We start from the raw sequence: 17,400 nt of genomic DNA, 5'->3' as shown, positions 1-17,400 counted from the left end.
TGAGCATCTCCACTCCAGGATGTGCATCTCGGATCTGGGTGGAGGTCCGAGCTGGCCTGGGAAGGTGGCAGCAAAGGGCACCAAGGGCTCTGAGCAAGTGGACAGTTGGCGATCAGTGGGGAACCAATAGGTGGGCAGCTCTTCAGAGAGGCCCCCACCCAATGCCAGACTGTCTTGGGGTGTGAATAACAAAGGGCCTCAACCTTCTGGGACTTTTTTTCAAGTGATGACAGCTCTCCGTATTTCTACTCCCAAGGGCTTCAGAAAAGCCCTTAGGAGAGGAGAGGGAGAAACCAGAAAAGCCCTCCCAGTCTCTTCCATTCTTCTGTGTGCCTGAACCTGTGATTCTAGGAATGTAAGGAAAACGATTTACAATAGGAATAAAAAGACTCTTAAAAGAACTTACTCGGGGTCCTAGTTTTCCAGGTTCACCTTTCTCTCCATACCCTGGCACTCCCTTGGGGGGAAAAAAAGAGAGAGTTAGATTCATTCACACATTTAGGTAAAATATTAAATTAAGTAAATATTACACTTAAAGTGAAATAAGCTTGTAACTTAATTCCAATATGTTAGTTTCCCACAAAATAATAATGATCAACAAGAATTTAGTACTTACCGGAGATCCAGGGTCACCTTTAATACCCTAAAAGAATTTTAAAGAGAGAGAAGTCGATCAGTACTATCTAATGGCTATATCATTTTTATATGTGACATTGAACACGTGAAAGGAAAAAATAAACCTTTTCCTGATATAGTAACAAAGAAATTTACATTGGTCTCCAGCATTCACGTCCTCACCTTGACTGGATTATGGATTTTAAAAGGGTAATTAATTATGCTTGATCCACAGCTGGTGTCCCTTCTGCTGATCCAGCTCATCCTTTCACTGGGGTGGACTGAAAAAGCCCTCACTTGAGTGAGTCAGCCTCAAACCAGGCTTTCTCCCACCCAGGACCAGCTGCCTCTGCTTTCAGATGCCCATCTTTTACATGATGAATAGTCTATAAATCTGTTCTCCAGGTCAGGGGTGAACACAGCTGGAGAAATTGAATTTTGACACAGTTTCTCTTGATCCACTGGAATTTATGCAAAATTAGCAAGACGACATTCGGTGGACAAAGTCGTTTCATACCTTCTCTCCTTTAGTGATATGTTCTCCTTTTTCTTCCCTTTGAGCCTCTCCTGGCATTCCTGCAGGGCCAATGACCCCCTGATCGCCCTGTTGATGCAAACATTGGGAATTAGTTAGGCAAAAAATAATTATATATTGAAAAAAAATGCAGAGGAGGCCTAAAATAAAACATCTATCTTAAAAGTGTTCTTACACTCTTTTCTCATCTATCCTTGCCTTAGCAGAAAATGAAGTTTCAGTAGGAAGAGGGCACGATTAGTATCTAAAGCCAGGAGGAGACTTTCATCTCTCAGGGGTCACGAAAGCTACTGTCTTGAGTAATAGCAATGGAACCTGATCATCTATAGGACACATGTATGAACGCATGTATGTACAGACCATGCATACATATACAAACAGCATATATGTGTGTATATATACACATACTAGGACACATGTATACAAGCATATGCATACTAGTATACTGTCCAATTGCATTTTGATGTCCTAAAAAAGACACAAATTGCCTAATAGAGCCTGGGAAGAAAGGAGGTATCTTTAGGTAAACCAACAATACAAGAACCATCAAGAATTGTCTTCCTCGGCCATCCTAAATGCTGGGTACAACTGGAAGTACAGTGAGTCCCCAAATGAGTGAGTTCCAAAAAATTCAACTGTATAAATTCCAGGATTACTTTGTTGTATGTGAAGATTATGAAAAAAGTGGGCCAAAATTTGGGGTAGAAAGCAGAGGCCACCTGTCCAGGACACATCTCTCCATGCCTCGGTTGACTTGGGGCCCCCTGGTGGCCATTGTCTACAATGTCTTGACCATCCACAGAAAAGAACCTTGGCCAGCCAGGCACTGCCGTAATTCCAATAATCTCCACTTGGTTAGTGCCCATTTCGGGAACTGATGGAGAGATCACCAGAGAATCAGAGACCCACTGATGTTCTTCCTTCTTCCCAAGAGGGGGTTGCCTGCTCTGGTCCATGCCTCCTGCCTCCATGGCTCATTTCCTCCCCATTTTGGTATGATGACCTTTGCTTTTGCAGGGTTCAGTATAGTTACACTACTAACAGTCAAGTCCTAAATTGGAGTCGTTTATAATAAAGCCTAGGTCTGGTCTTATCACTGCCTGAGAACATTTTGATTGAATTGCATATGTTCAATCAAGGGATTAATGGCTTCATTATATTCTCTCTGGGTGAGATCACACATAGAGTTCAGTGACATTTAGCTGTGCATTTTAAGGAAGACACTAACAAACTCAAGAACGTGCAGAGAAAAGTAACTATGGGATAAGAGCCCACCAGTAGGTCCAGAGGCAGAAACTCTATCATGCTTGGCACTGTAATTTTAAACATGAAAACTCCCCAAAGCAATATGTACTCACTTTTTCACCTTTTGGTCCTTGAAAACTTAAGCCCATTTGACCCTGTTGATTGAAAATTAGGCTTCCATTATTAGAGTTGTCTACTTTGCTCAAAAGTGTTTAACAAATATCATATAAAATGCAGTATGATAGTAGATTTAAGGCAATAGCTTTATCCCACAATCACCCTAAGATTTTCAATGAAGTTGTGATCATATTGTATTTAATGTCTATAAAAAGTTTCTAAAAGTATTATTGAAAAATAAGTCTATAAAAGCCTTTTTTCTTAACTTAAGGTTTTTAAACTCTGGCTTTATAAGACTAAGGGAAAAAAATCAATGATTCCAAAATAATGACTAAGGGGTTGGTAGATGGAAAAAAAGATCAATGGATGAAGAGATCAATCAAATAACCAATTGGTAAGTTAGATAGATGGATGAATAGATGGATAGGTAGCTAGACAGATGTTAACTATAGAGATAGGTAAAGAAGTTAGAATTTTCCAAAAATTTTTAACAGAGACTTAAAGAATGAGCTATGACAATTTCATGACAGTCATATACTAATGCCAAAGAAAAACAAATGACACAAATCTTTACCTTTTCACCTGGAGGGCCAGGAGGGCCAGGGGGACCCTAAAAGATAAAGCATTTTAATTAAATACAGTTTACAACCCTGGTAGACTTTAAATGCTTCTTTGTACAGAAATTATGTTACGATCCTATGGTTAAAATAATTTATTTGTTAATTTTTTTCCTGTGCTCTAGAAATGTAAAACTTTGAAAGTAACCAGAAACTAGTCTTATATGATTATTAACAGGAATGTAAATACTTAAAAAATCTTTGGCACTGTCCTGTGGAATCCATTGATCTAAGAACATGCCAGCTCACAAACAATGGATGAAATCACCAGCCAAACTCTCTATGATTCTACACTTTCCAGTTTGGAAATGATGTTTGCCTAATTTGGATATAATTTTTTATCTTAAAAAAAGCTGAATGATTTCTTCCAGCAAGTAGACTACAATGAAGTCAGAAAAACTTGTGTTTGCAACAAAATTTCAGAATGCTTTCTATAACCATTTAAAAAGGAAAAACTGGTGATTCTTTATGTACATAAAGAATGCCATCAGCACAGTAAGTCTAGTAACCATATGTTACTAATCATTCTTTACTTATAAATATTTCATACACTTACAAGAACATATAAGACGTTTCATGTGCAGGAATGAGTATAAGAAGAGTTGTTGAATTTTATCCACCCTCAAAAAAGAGTAAATTTAAAAGATAAGCCTCAGGACTCTCAGGCAGGCTAGTGTGAGGATAACAAAATAAGTGCATTATTCATTCCTGGTAAACGTAAGTCTTGTTAATATTAACTCTCTCATGATCCCAAATATGTATATGTGAGCAGATGACATCCCCTTTCTATTGAGAATTATCAGCTATGAGGGAGGCCAATGACAGTAATGAGCCTTCTGGGATGTTATCTCTGGGTGCTCAGTTGGCACAATCTTTGAAATACTGTGTAGCTTCTAGCCATCACCTGGTCTGTGTCCTTAGCCCCCAACAGAGCAGACCCACAAGTCCATCTCTAGGGCTGAATCTCCTTGTCCACCTTGAATTCAGCCTCTTCAGGCCATGGATCACTGGCATCACTCACATAATGAAGGTGTTGTCTGTTTGGGGGCTGTCTTGGCATGCAGTGCTATTATTATCCTGTTCCCACAGCTCTGGGAATGTGTGGACCATAAATGCAGCCAAATATTTTCATAAGAAATTCATCCACCCAACCCAAATCAAGGGAGATCGCCACTGTGTAAAGTTTTTGTTAAACTGTATTTTTTTCACACCTCAAGATAGTTGTTCTTCAAATGACTGCCTCAGGGAAACATCCCCCCAAACTTACTGGTGGTCCGGCATATCCAGGAGGGCCTACGGGACCTTGCACCCCTGGGAATCCTGGTGAACCCTACAATGTATTGAGAAAGAAAAGAATCAAAATGCAAACCAGGAGGAGACTCAGCATGGGATTATAGTTATTCAGCAAATGCTTACTGGTATTCCTGGGGGTCCGGGAAATCCTCTTTCACCTTTTAGCAGCATCCCGGGCACGTGGCCAAGTATTTCACCAGGATCCCCCTATGTGGTGAAAAACAAGACAAAGTCTCGAATACTGGTATTTGTGTAAAGAAACTTAAAACCTATCAAATATTAGGCATGCATTACTGGTATGGAACTAGCCCATGTCTGGGGTTCTACTCTCTCTAAGCTTGAAATATATAGATTGGCCATCTCCCCATTCATGCTACTCTCTTAATAACCAGTGTTCAGTGCTGCACAGTCAACTCAGCTGCAACCAGGACTGACTGTCTAGACGGCAAAGTGAAAGGATCAATGACACTTCCATGGGACTGTCCCATACAGACACGAGAAATACTAGATCAGGACCCAGTCTCTGGTCAAGAGACTGTGTGACCACAGGCCAGTCTGACAAAACAAGAACTGGATTTCAAGCAAAGTATTTCAGGATGAGCATTTTTATCAAAGCAGAGCGTTTTTATGATGCTAAATGTCATGTGTTCACTTAGGCCACAATACCGAGGGGCCTACGCCCCACCGGGACATATAGGAAAATCAAGCTGAGAGAGGCCATGGATTGGCTCTGAATAAAGAGGTCGTGACACCAGGATTTAACCTAAGGCAACTGGGGGTCTTCCTGCCATAATTATGGAATGTATGATAGTGACTCCAGAGTATAGGCAACATGAAAAAGAGTTGTATACGTTGTATATAAGTCAAACCAGATAGATTAAATATGAGACCAACTTGAGTTCTTTTTGGTGGCCCCGTACTTATGTCCTATGGCTCTGGAAAAGGAGCATCCAAACTGAGATGTCTATGCAGGTAATTAATCTGAACTAGACTCACATCTGTTAATATTTACACTGTGCTGCCTATTCCTGCTTATTTCCTATTAAGACAGTGTACCTATGTCTGAACTTTAGTTTCTAAAATTTAAGTAAATGACTTATATACCCTTTTAATGGAACAGAGTTTAGACAAATGTGTCCATAGGCAATTGGCCCACCAAAGTGATTTAAAGTAAATTTACTTTCACGCCATCTGTTTTAAACAGACTTCTGTAATGAATCCAATAAAGTAAAATAATGTACCTTCATTCCGGGTAACCCTGGTGGTCCCTGAAAAAAAAAAAAGGTTAATATTAGTTTCGTTTTTCTCAAAACATCACTAGGATTAAGATATAAGAGACAAAAAAAAAAAAAAAGGCAGGGTAAGGAAAGGAAATGAAAAGAGAGAAAGTCTAGTCAAAGAAAGAAATTCTGAGTTAAACAACCTCATACTCACAGGATTTCCAGTGAATCCAGGCAAACCGGGAGGTCCCAGGGGCCCTCGTTCACCCTGAGGGGACAGCAGACAGTCACTCACAAGTACCGGACAAGGCAGGTGGGACCTCACTCCAGACACCCTCGTCAGTTACGATGTCCCACCTCATTTGTTAATTTACATCATTTCTTAAAAACTGTTTGTTGCAATCTATGTTACTGAGTGGTACTTCACAACAGAAGAGATATACTTGAAAATATAATTAATAGGGACAGGATTAAGGGCAGCATTTTCTTGTTTGATTTAGTAATAGATTATAGGTAAGAAATACAATATTTAAAGCAATTTTAGAGTAAAATTGTCCAAAAGAGAAAGTCGTAATTATATCATTCTTAAACATTAAATATGGGAAAACTGCATTTCCTAATCACATAAAGAAAGTGTTGAGACAAGCAGCTTTGCAGTGATGGCAACTGAACAACTTGGCCTGATTTGTCAAGATGCAAAGTCAGGTGAACAGGCACAAAGGGAGAAAGGTCTCGGTTTTGAATTTACCTTTGTCCCGTTGCATCCTGGGATACCACGGGGACCTGGGGGACCGTCTTGTCCAGGAATACCCTGCAATTAATAAAGTGAAGAAGCAGCCAAAATTTAAAAACCACCTGATGATGCCATCACTCACATCAAATGTCTCATAAAGGAAGCAGGTGCACTTTATATACATACAGGAATTCCTGGGTTTCCAGGGTAACCGGATATTCCTGGGGGTCCCTGTAAGGATGGAAGTGAAAAGGTTTCCATGAGCATCGGGGAACCTCTTTTCCTCCCACTGCACCCACCTAAAGGTGTCTACCCTAATTGTTGGCATTCAGAACATTACACTGAGCAGACAGGGGCATCCTACCGGGGAGGCAGCTGAGGGCCCAGCCCAGGGAGGCAGGTACCTCAGGCTTTCAGAAGCAATTCTCCATGGAAAGCTGACTATGACTTCCTTCTAAAATCAAGGCTGCCCACGCACAATATAACTCTGCCCTCATTTCCTTCTTTGTAATTTCTAGGTGAATAAATAGATAAACATCTACAAAATTCAAATTAAAAGCTCAAACCGTTGGGAAGAAGAATGCATGGGATAAATCAGCTCATTGGGGGGAAGAGACAAGCTCTTCCTAGTTGAAATAGGATCATCTCCATCACAGAGAGGTCCAAGGACAAATGCACCCACTGGTCACTGTCACACTCCCCTTTAGCAAGTACCAATCGCAGAATCAAACTTTCCATTTTACAGCGCAATTCGGTTTTTCTAATTCCCGTCAAAGATCTTTATTTTTGCATCTCTCAGGTATGGGAGTAGCCAAGAAGTGTATGAAGAAGGAAGAGGAAGTTTAGCTCTGGAAATAGTATCACTTCACTATTAAATGAAGACATGTTTCTCCCACGACTCCCCCAAATTCAAATATGTCTACAAGAATCCTTGAGGAAGGACAGATGGGGGAAACAAGTGTGAAAGAGAATGAACAGCAGCTCCGCTTATGCACAGCACCAGTGGCAAGGACTGGAGGTCAAAAACGATAAGCTATGGCTTATTTTCTTGTCCCTTTTGTTCCTGGCAGTCCTGGTTCTCCAGCATCTCCCTGGAGCAAAACAGAAAAACCATTATGACCACTTGTTATAACAAGAATACAGATCAGTGGCTGGGAGAGGTCAATGGGGGGGCGGGGAGGGGAGGAGACATATGTAATACTTTCAACAATAAAAACTTTTTTAAAAAAGAATATAGATTATTTCAATTCTACACCCTCACAGTTTTCATCACCCAGGTAAGCTTACCTTCTGTCCAGGTGGTCCCTGTGGCCCCTCAGGTCCTTGCATTCCTGGAAATCCAATGACACCTTGTAACCCTGGGAGGCCTCTTTCACCCTGCAGAGGAGGAAGGAGTTAATTTGGCAGTGTCATTATGAGACCCAATCAGATAAGATTTTGTTACAAAAAGTAGGTGGAAAGAAATTGAAGAAACAGGAATCAGTCTCTCTGAGCATCATCCAATAGTGCATAAGTTTACAGTGAGCATCTAAAAAAAGGTGCTGAAATGAATTCCTGTTTCAGGTGGCTTTTCTCCACTCTTTTTTAAAGGCTGTTTGAGGGCAGGAATGCAATGCTTTCTTTTTTTATTTTTATTGATTTTTTACAGAGAGGAAGGGAGAGGGATAGAGAGCCAGAAACATCAATGAGAGAGAAACATCGATCAGCTACCTCCTGCACACTCCCCACTGGGGATGTGCCCACAACCAAGGTACATGCCCTTGACCGGAATCGAACCTGGGACCCATCAGTCCGCAGGCAGACGCTCTATCCACTGAGCCAAACCGGCTAGGGCCCAATGCTTTCTATATACTGTATTCTAAATGCTAAATAAGTTGTTGGATAAATAGATAGCTGGGGATTACTTTTCACTGAATTGATTATAATCTCATCCAGTTAGTGGAATCTTCTTTGGACCAGTAGACCCAGCACTGAGATTTTGTGAGTAGACTATCAGTCAATTTTTCCCCTAGGTGCCAGCAGGAGCTGGGCAGGCAGAGCTCACGGTGTGAGTTACAGCATGATGCCAAGCCTTCCCTGTGCAATCAGAGGTCTGAAGACGGGCTTTCCTAAGTGTCTTTAAAAAGTGGGTTTGGGGTTTTTTTGTGGGGTTTTTTTTTGGTGTTTTTTTGTTTGTTTTGTTTTTTTGCAAAGGTTGGATCAAAGTTCAATTATGGTTTTTGCTCTTATGGAGCAAAAATAATGGGAAACATTATTTAAAAATAATAATGAATTTGGACTTTAATGCAATCTTACAATACAAAGTAGGCAGATTAAGTATCAGTGGTTAGTTAGCTGAGTTTTAAAAGCAGAGATTCCAGGCAGGATTTCAAACTGACAAGCTATGCCTTGCATAACACAAACATTTACCAGGAGTTACTTAAAACTCTTTCATGGTTGCAAAAGGAGACAAAGCAAGAACTTTCAAAGTCGTCCTTCTTTCCAAACCACTCAGCCAGTCTGACACTTGCTGGTGAATGAACGGCCTGCTGTGCTTTTAGAAACGCGGAAATGTGGATCTGAACTTAGGACTACAGCCACTGGGCGTCCATGGGTTGTAGTTTTAACGAGAAGGTAGGTCAGGAGTCCAGAAACAGCGAGTAGAGATAATAGTTGATATAATAGTAGATGGATTAAAGAAAATTAAGCCCTATACTTTGGCACACCCCTTTGGACCATCAGTATCCAGAGAATCTACCAGAAAGAAGAGAGGCTGATATGTCAGAGCTGTCAGCATAGGATTTGACCAGAATGCTGGCTCCTCTTCCCCGAGGCCTGTGACAGCTGGGAAAGAAAAACATTCTCAGACCAAGACTTGATCAAAGGTGAAGCTACTCAAATAAACTCATTATTCACCTATAAGAATAATGAGATACAGCTGCAGAAAATCCTGATGACAGCAATATATGGCACCTCTTATCATATCAACCTCTTCCCTTTTATTCAGATGTGGGAAAACTCCACCCAGAATAGAATTGAACTGAACTGCAAACAACAGGCTAAAAAAAAAAAAAATTAATGAACATTGAATTGCATACCCCAAATAACCTGAGATAGGAAGGAAATGTGAGCGGCACGTCAACATGAAAGCTTTCTACTGCATCTGGTGGAGTATTTTTAGGACTTAGTTAATATTGGCGGTATCATTATGAGACCCAATGCAGATAAGATTTTATAGTCCCCATTTTAATCATGGAATACATGGAGGCCCAGAGCCAAGACTGGCTGATTTCTACAAGTTTCTCATTGAGTCAGCTCTAAAGCCAAAAATAGAAATGAGGTCAGCCTAAACCAGAGTCCATGTTTTTTCTAGGTCACTAGAGCAAGCTGGTTCCCAGCAAAATATGAAACAATTCACCAACATTAAGTTAGTCCCTTTTATGTCCATTCCACAGATAGGGATATTAGCATCCGGTGCTTAGCCGACCTGTGACATGTCACTGGGTGACCCCTGCATGCTCCTGGGAACTGAATACAGAAATTTCAATTCCCAGTCCCTGCTTTCACCACAAGAGCACATTCTTTCCCAAATGTCACCAGAATGCTTAAGCAATCCATTTATCCCAGGAGTTTTGAAATTAAGTAGCTAAAAAGGAAGTGACGTCTTCGTCGACATGGTTCTTGCCATTTCCCACATGGGTTGTTTTTTGTTTTTTTCTAATCTTTCATTCGGACATAAGTGCACATGAGCAATCTAATGTCCCATTCCCTGTCAAGGTTACTGTGGGCACCAGAGCAGAGCACACAGACAGGAAAAGCATTCAAACAGCTATACAATTAGCTGCCAAATATCACACGCTGTCTGCGGGCCAACTTATTCCTCCGAGCTTTTAGCAAATCTCCACTGGGGTTAGAGGAAGAGCAAAGAGCTGGACCAGTGTGCAAAGGTTACTGGTGCCAGGAGTTTCTGAGCCAGACTTTGCAGCTGCAACAAGCAATACTGCGGCTGCCAACCCCCTTATGTTGGAGTTCAATGCAGAATGTGTACTGTTAGAAAAAACTGAGAAGTAGGACCCCTTAGTCATCTGTTTCCCCTGATGTCCTAGAGGCAAGGTCCCAAGGACATGGCAGCCACATAATTCACGCCAGACAGAAGTGAAACCCACGCCCACTGTTATCACAGCAATGAAAACTTAAAGTGGAGGAGGGGAGGGGAGAGAAGCTCGTAAAATATTGCACAGCTTTGATGCAATGGCATTTCATAGTTTTATTCTTGATTGTCAGTGTCATGTATTGCACTGGTCAAAAAAAGAAATAAATTTCATAGACCAACAGAAGTGATTACTGCTATATTCTCAGAATTTGAGGAGGAAGGACAAAATGCCACCATCTATAAAGATGAAAGAATACAGCCACAGAGCATAATCTTAGTATCAAATCAGCTATTCGAAATTAGGCATGAAATAGTTTCATGCATGGAGCAACTTAAAAATTTTGCCTAATATATTGTCCAGAGCAAGGACATACTTTCAAAAAAATCCATAAAATAGGGGAAAAACAGGTTCTGTTATAATATCTGATTATTTCGCTTCCTTGTAAAAAGCTTAGGGAAACAACTTTATGATGGAAATCAAATGCTAGAATATATATAACCCCACCTCTATTTAAGTCAGAAGTAGAAATACAAAATAAGCGCCAAGGATGGCGGAAGTTGAAATATTGTGAAACTCCTAACTTTGGAGGACGATATAAATACCAATACAAACACTGAAGTTAAAAATTTAACTGGAATAAGCAGTCAACAAGAATCTTATCATCAGTGGTCAGCATGGGATCACAATCTTGGAGTTAAATATTTTAATTTTTCATATTTAAAAATACCATGATCATGGATGTTTACAAGGGAGGAAGCAGAAGCAGAAATGCCGCCAGACACTGGATGTCCTCCCCGAGGCAGACTGGCTACATGGGCAGAGCCTTGTACACGTGCTTGGGTTCATTCACCAGAAAGCAGAACAAATTCAACCAGTGATAGTAATTAGACAGATTTTTTTCTTTTGGGTTTCTCCTTTTAGAAGTAAATACTTTAAAGGCAGGGTATTGTTTTATTCATTCACAGCATTAGGCACAAACTTTAAATTCAATAAAAGTTGGTGCACGAGCCTGGCAGGCATAGCTCAGTGGTTGAGCATCATCCTATGAACCAGGAGGTCACAGCTCGATTTCCGGTCAGGGCATATGCCTGAGTTGTGGGCTCCAGCCCCAGTGTGGGGCATGCGGGAGGCAGCCGATCCATGATTTTCTCTCATCATTGATGTTTCTAGCTCTCTCTCCCTCTCCCTTCCTCTCTGAAATCAATAAAAAAAATATATATTTTTTAAAGTTGGTGAACGAATAATGAACCAACCAATAATATAACATAGATTCTACCTACGTGTCCCACAGACTTTAAAACATACTAAAATATGATTATTGGGCAGGATGGGATCCCTGAGCTCCCTTCCCCAGTCTAAGGCCCTGTGGGCACCGCCTGAGACTGACTAATGTATGCACCACTGGCCAAAGAAGCAATGGGGGGAGAAAGCCACGGTAGGGACATGACACTGGATCAGCTGTTTCTTTCTGTCATCTGGTGCCTGGAGATTTCTTTTTCCAAACAAGGCTGCAAATAATTGAGGGGATGGAAGCGTTTACATTTGGAGCCAGAGCTCACCAAGCATCCAGTGATGAGGAAACGATTTCAGATGACGGGTCACAGTCAATGGGTGACTGCGGAACTCGGCCAAAAATTCCACAAGTCCAATTCCTTGAGCCCAACAATAATCAGACATCTGCACAACCATTTCCTGAATACCAATACTGCTGGGAAAGTGGTGGGAAGGCTACGGTCAGTGTCAGGGGGTCATGGAAAATCTCTGTGACGAGGCCCCACGGGGTGCTCCATCCATGCCAGAAAGCTTGACATTATGACAGAAATATCGCCATTGATGCAGAGGAGAGGAGGCGAGAGGAAATACACAGCTAGAACCCCGAAAGGCCCACTTTTCCTCAGGGGAAAACATGAATATTCTCCTTTGTGCTATGAAATGTATAACTGGATTCTTAAAAGAATGTGTATATGTCAACACTACATTTCTTTAATGAATTAGATATAATATGAAGATTGTTTCATGCAACCACTCTACCATTACTAATGTTTTCTGCACTTAACATTTTAATAATAGAGCAGGGCAGAATAATATAATCATGCACAAAAAGCATGGCTACAAATCTTTATCTTATTCCCAAACTCTTCGTTTTCTCTCCCAAGCCCTGGCGATGTTTAGCTTGAGACAGTCGACGTTAGGAATCTTTAAGCACTGGCTCTCCACCAAATATGTGGGTATATGTTAAGAGCTTTAGCAATTATATATGGGAGGGAGGAGCATTGAAGAGATTGTTCCTAGAAATGAGGACATTCCCCATCTTTACAAATTTAAAAGGTGAGAAGAATCAGAAAGTGTTAAAAATGGGGGGGAGGGGGAGAGGAGCAGCTAATCTTCACATACTGTGAGATCCATTCTTTCTCTAGGAGCCTCTGGAGCCACTCTGCCTCTTCTGAACCACAGACCCCGCCTGGCCTCTTACCACAGGCACCTCGTTTCCCTCCCTCTGACCATCATCAGAATTGCTGTGACTTGCTCCTGAGGCTGCTGAAGCTGCAGGTGGCCAGCTTTGTATGAAGGATGGAACAGACATAGAGCTGAGGTTTGGGAACAGGAGCCCAGCTGGATATGTAGGAAGGAAAGCGAAAAGGCCTTTCTGTGACCAAGCCTGGACTTCTGTTTTTGTGCTGGACTTCCTGCCTCAGGGCTGAGTGGAAAATCCCAACCCTGTGGGTAAGATCCATCTCCTGGACAAGTCCACCTATGCCCAGCGGATGGGTCACCAGCTTCACACTGCCCACAGACACAGCACAGTTCTGCATCTCCAAGTGCCCAAGTTCAAGGATAGATTTCTATTGGATAAATCCTGACATCAGAACATTATTTGAGCCCTTGATAAATTCTGACACAATTCTGGGAATGTCAACATTGCTATGAAGTTGGTTGGTAAACCTAAGTGCTCAAATCCTACATAATACAAAACGAGCAGAGTGATGGGTACCAAGGAAACGCACAATAAACATTCTTTGATTAACAACATTGACAAAGAAATAAAATTCTGATCTACAAAAATTCACTTTGCTCATCAGTTGGAAGAGAAGATGAATTATAAAGAGTTCTTCACAAAACAGTTTCTGAAGAACTATCATTCAACATAAGAATAACTCGAAAGAGCCCTAAGTGCTGTCTTAATATAAACAATTTAAAACTCTTCCCCTAAAGTCATCTAAAAGCAAACAAACTGCCCAACTTCACTAATCCAGTAAAAACTTTCTAAAATGATAAGCAAACAAGTGCTGACAAATTGTTGGCAGCAACAAAATTAAAATTTTTCCAAAGTCCCTCGGAACTATAAAAGTTCCAGACATTTCTCACTCATTAATGCTGACTATCACTGACGGAGGACACACTTTAAAGCTATAAGCAGTAGCAAGGATCTTTAACAGCAAATATTTTCTTTCATAATTTGTCCCCTAATGCTCTTTCTGAAAAAAAAATAATCTAAAATACTTTCATTCTTACTCCAAAGCAGTAATCTGTTTAAAATATTTTAAGTATAAATATTGTAAGTCACGCCCCTGAAGTAGTCAGCTTCCCAAATTAGAAAGAAGAAAAATAGTATGATAATGTTTTTCCAAAGGCTTGTGGGTGTATTCAATCAAACCCTGTGTATACAGCTAATCTTTAATCGATAGCTTATTTCCATTTCCCCAACAAACTGCAACCAAATGCAGTGTGTTCTCTGGGAAACATGTGTATTCTTTGGCTTCGCTCTCTATTAACACATTCAAATGTCAATGTGAAGGTTCAAACTTCGTTTTCCTGCAGACACCCCACCCCCTGCCCTATATCCTTTCATCCACATTCGTTTTCTTCTCTGCTTCAGCCTAAGTGCTGGCTTTCAACCATCTCCCCAGCTCAAGCAGTGTCTCCAACCTCCAGCTTCCAGCCCACTTGGAGCTGCTTCTACCCGAGAAACTGGGATTCATACCCCACCCTTTCCATCTCCGAGCACTGTGAGCACATCCACAGGAACTATCAGCTAAACATACCTTCCTTGCGAAGAACTCCTACCCCCGAAATGACTTGAAGAAAATTACTACACCTAATTGAGCCTATTAAATTAAAAGGCAATAAAGGTTAAATGGGCTTTGGGAGTAGCTTCTGTAGGGAAAGCCCCCATGGGGCTCTGGCTCCCTGCCACTAGAGGGCGCCATAGGACTACACATTTTTTTCCAAATTAAAACTCCCCCAGTGGAATGGGAAGTATTCATCTTTTTCTTAAATATTCATTATGTCATTAATATTAAATATTCAGTGCCATTGAAGATATTAGCGTGGGCATAGTTGAGAGAAATCAGTTTGATAATGCGTAAAAGATAAAACTCTAAGGGAAAGGAAAAATTTTAGTTAGAATTTAAAATGTAATTAAAATTAAAATAGTAACCCGAATGTCAAGGCTATTAAGTGACAGGTAAATGTTGTGGCCCTAGAAATAATGTGAATTGTGGATTTTTTCAGATTGTTTTTCCATCCATTTTATAAATTAAGAGTACATAAATCTAACAATATGGGGAGGGGGGAGTAAATTCAGTGTTCTAAATGACTGCATGGAAATAGTATAAGCTGAAAAAATAAACCCTATAAAACAGATATAAATATGATAGCAGGGAGGTCTCTAAGAAATTATTACTAAACATCCAACTGCCAACTTTTATTTAAGAGCTTTTCTTTGGTGCCTTCTATTACAAATGTATAAGAAACATATACTTAAGGTAATTTAATCCAGTTTCCTGGCTTTTCCATTTGTAAAGTGAAAAAAAAATCTGTTCAATCCAAAAAAGGTGATAACAATCTTCCTTGCTAAAAACTCAATTTATTGACATGGAAATCAAAATCATAAATGCTTCTGCCTAAACCTATTACCTTACATCCTGCTTCTCATGTAGAGAGTGAAAATCATCTTTTAAAGCAGAAAAATCATCCAGATATAAAAGGTGCTTCACTGCAGCTGGGAACCTTACTGTGGTTCTGGAAGGTGGTACATAGGGGGCAAAAGCCAGCTGCAGCTCCGCGTTGGCCCAGCAGGGGGAGCCATGTCTAACACGCACAGAGCTAAATAAAACTTAGTGGTAGCAAAACCACTCAGCTAGAAATAGACCCTACAAGGACTGAAGGCTTACAAAGTCGCAGTCGGGCACTGAAAGCCATGGTGCCTGCCTCAGAGTCCTGGGAATCTGCCTGTAAAATTGTACCTTTCCTCACTGTGCCTTTTCTCTTTTCCATGAAAGTTTTCAAAATTCTATGTCATGACTTAAAGATTTTGGGAAAGGAGAGGAATTGCAATTAAATAAATAATGGACAACAAAATAACAAGAGGTTTGCTTGTTTCTGCGTTTGGACAAGAAAAAAATATATATTTTTCTCAAAAACACACTTTGTTTTATTTTCACTATCTCCACACCAATAACCCTGAGATTTAAAGGATGTGTTCTATCTTATCAGCAAATTTGAGAAACACTAATGAGTGCACAATACCTAAATAAGACTTGAAGGGTTTTCATGTTACCATAGTTGGGGATGTTATTAACTTGAAGTTGGAAACATATCTGGGCGTGTGACAGGGTTCTGGAAGTGTGCGCATCCTGAACAAAACTGGGACACAAAGTCAGGAAGTGCCACAATCTAGGTCATCATTTTTTGGGGTCTGTGCTAACAGAAAAAATAAAAAGTGCAGAAAACATATCCTGACCATAATAATTATAATAATACAAAAAGCATGCAAGATATTTTTCAGGTTTAAACCTAAAAGAAATTGCCAATTGTCAATGAAGAAAAATATTTTTTTTTTCTTTAAAAATGTGTTAAACACAATTATCTACCAAAATTGAGTTTTATGGGTGCCCTGCCAGGAGGCATTCCTTGGTGCCCAGCACCTAGCACAGATGGCATACAGTAGGTGATCACTAAATACTTTCATGAGTGAATCAGAAAACACAAAATATTAAAGATTCCAAGGAAATAATATAAATCTACCAAGTGGGTGCAGGTTTAGAAATCCTACTTTCAAACTTGACTGCAAAAATGGGTATTTTTGCTCAGGGTTAGTGCACAGAGCTTTTGGGAATCTTACTTTCTATGTTCTCACTGTAGTGCCTGCATTGATAATGCCAAGTGGTGGGGAAGGAACCCTGGCCTAAGAACCGAAATATTTTGGTCCTAGCCCCAGCACCCAGCACTTAGATTCTCTGAAAATCAGGTCTGCCGTCTGTAGGCGGCACCTGCCTCCCGCCCCCGGGCAGGAGTCCTTGAAGGGTCCAATTTGATCCAGTACTCAGTTACTTTGCATTGCATGAAACATGAAACAAATATGATGAACTAAACTGTTCTAACTCTGGTTTATTTAAACACAGATAGTTTGCATTTATTATCAAGATTCCTATGCTCATCAACTCAACTGCTTTTCCTATAAAGCAACAGACTATTTTAAAAGAGAATGAGAATGGAGTGTCATTTTTCCCCCTTCCCACTGGTCATGACCCATGAATTATTTCCTTCTTGTTTTTGTGGCTACATTTGACATTTGAAAGTAAGAATTCTTGGGTATTTAAAAAATCTGACAGTTTTATGAAATTCCTCTTGTATCTTATGCACAAGGTTGTTGTTTTTTTTTGGTGTGTTTTTCCTTAATGAGTACTTCTGATATTAATGCTTTTCAAGCACAGGATAGTCTGTGGATTCTCCCATGGCGGCCTGAGTTGCTGTAAGTCCCCCGCATCACCGACTTCTACCCCCAGGACCTACTCTTCTTTCCAGACTATCAGTGTCTGATAACACACACATGTTCTGATATCCCCAAATTACTTCCTTACCCTCCAACAAAGTTACTTGGCTATCGCCC

General features: G+C 40.4%; 1 protein-coding gene across 1 annotated transcript in view; it reads right to left on the bottom strand.

Annotated features, from left to right (window-relative positions):
* The window catches only part of COL4A1 (collagen type IV alpha 1 chain), a 137,818-nt gene that overhangs the window by 45,419 nt on the left and 74,999 nt on the right, over positions 1-17,400 (bottom strand). The window contains 13 exon segments of the mRNA XM_014454194.2: positions 407-457; positions 617-643; positions 1,133-1,219; positions 2,509-2,550; positions 3,087-3,122; positions 4,397-4,459; positions 4,546-4,629; positions 5,664-5,690; positions 5,857-5,910; positions 6,391-6,453; positions 6,562-6,606; positions 7,422-7,466; positions 7,663-7,752. Coding sequence (XP_014309680.1) covers positions 407-457; positions 617-643; positions 1,133-1,219; positions 2,509-2,550; positions 3,087-3,122; positions 4,397-4,459; positions 4,546-4,629; positions 5,664-5,690; positions 5,857-5,910; positions 6,391-6,453; positions 6,562-6,606; positions 7,422-7,466; positions 7,663-7,752 — 714 coding nt within the window.

Source organism: Myotis lucifugus, unplaced genomic scaffold (genome assembly GCF_000147115.1).
Source record: "Myotis lucifugus unplaced genomic scaffold, Myoluc2.0 scaffold_33, whole genome shotgun sequence".
Classification (NCBI taxonomy): Eukaryota; Metazoa; Chordata; class Mammalia; order Chiroptera; family Vespertilionidae; genus Myotis; species Myotis lucifugus.
This window is presented reverse-complemented; position numbering and strand designations above follow the sequence as displayed.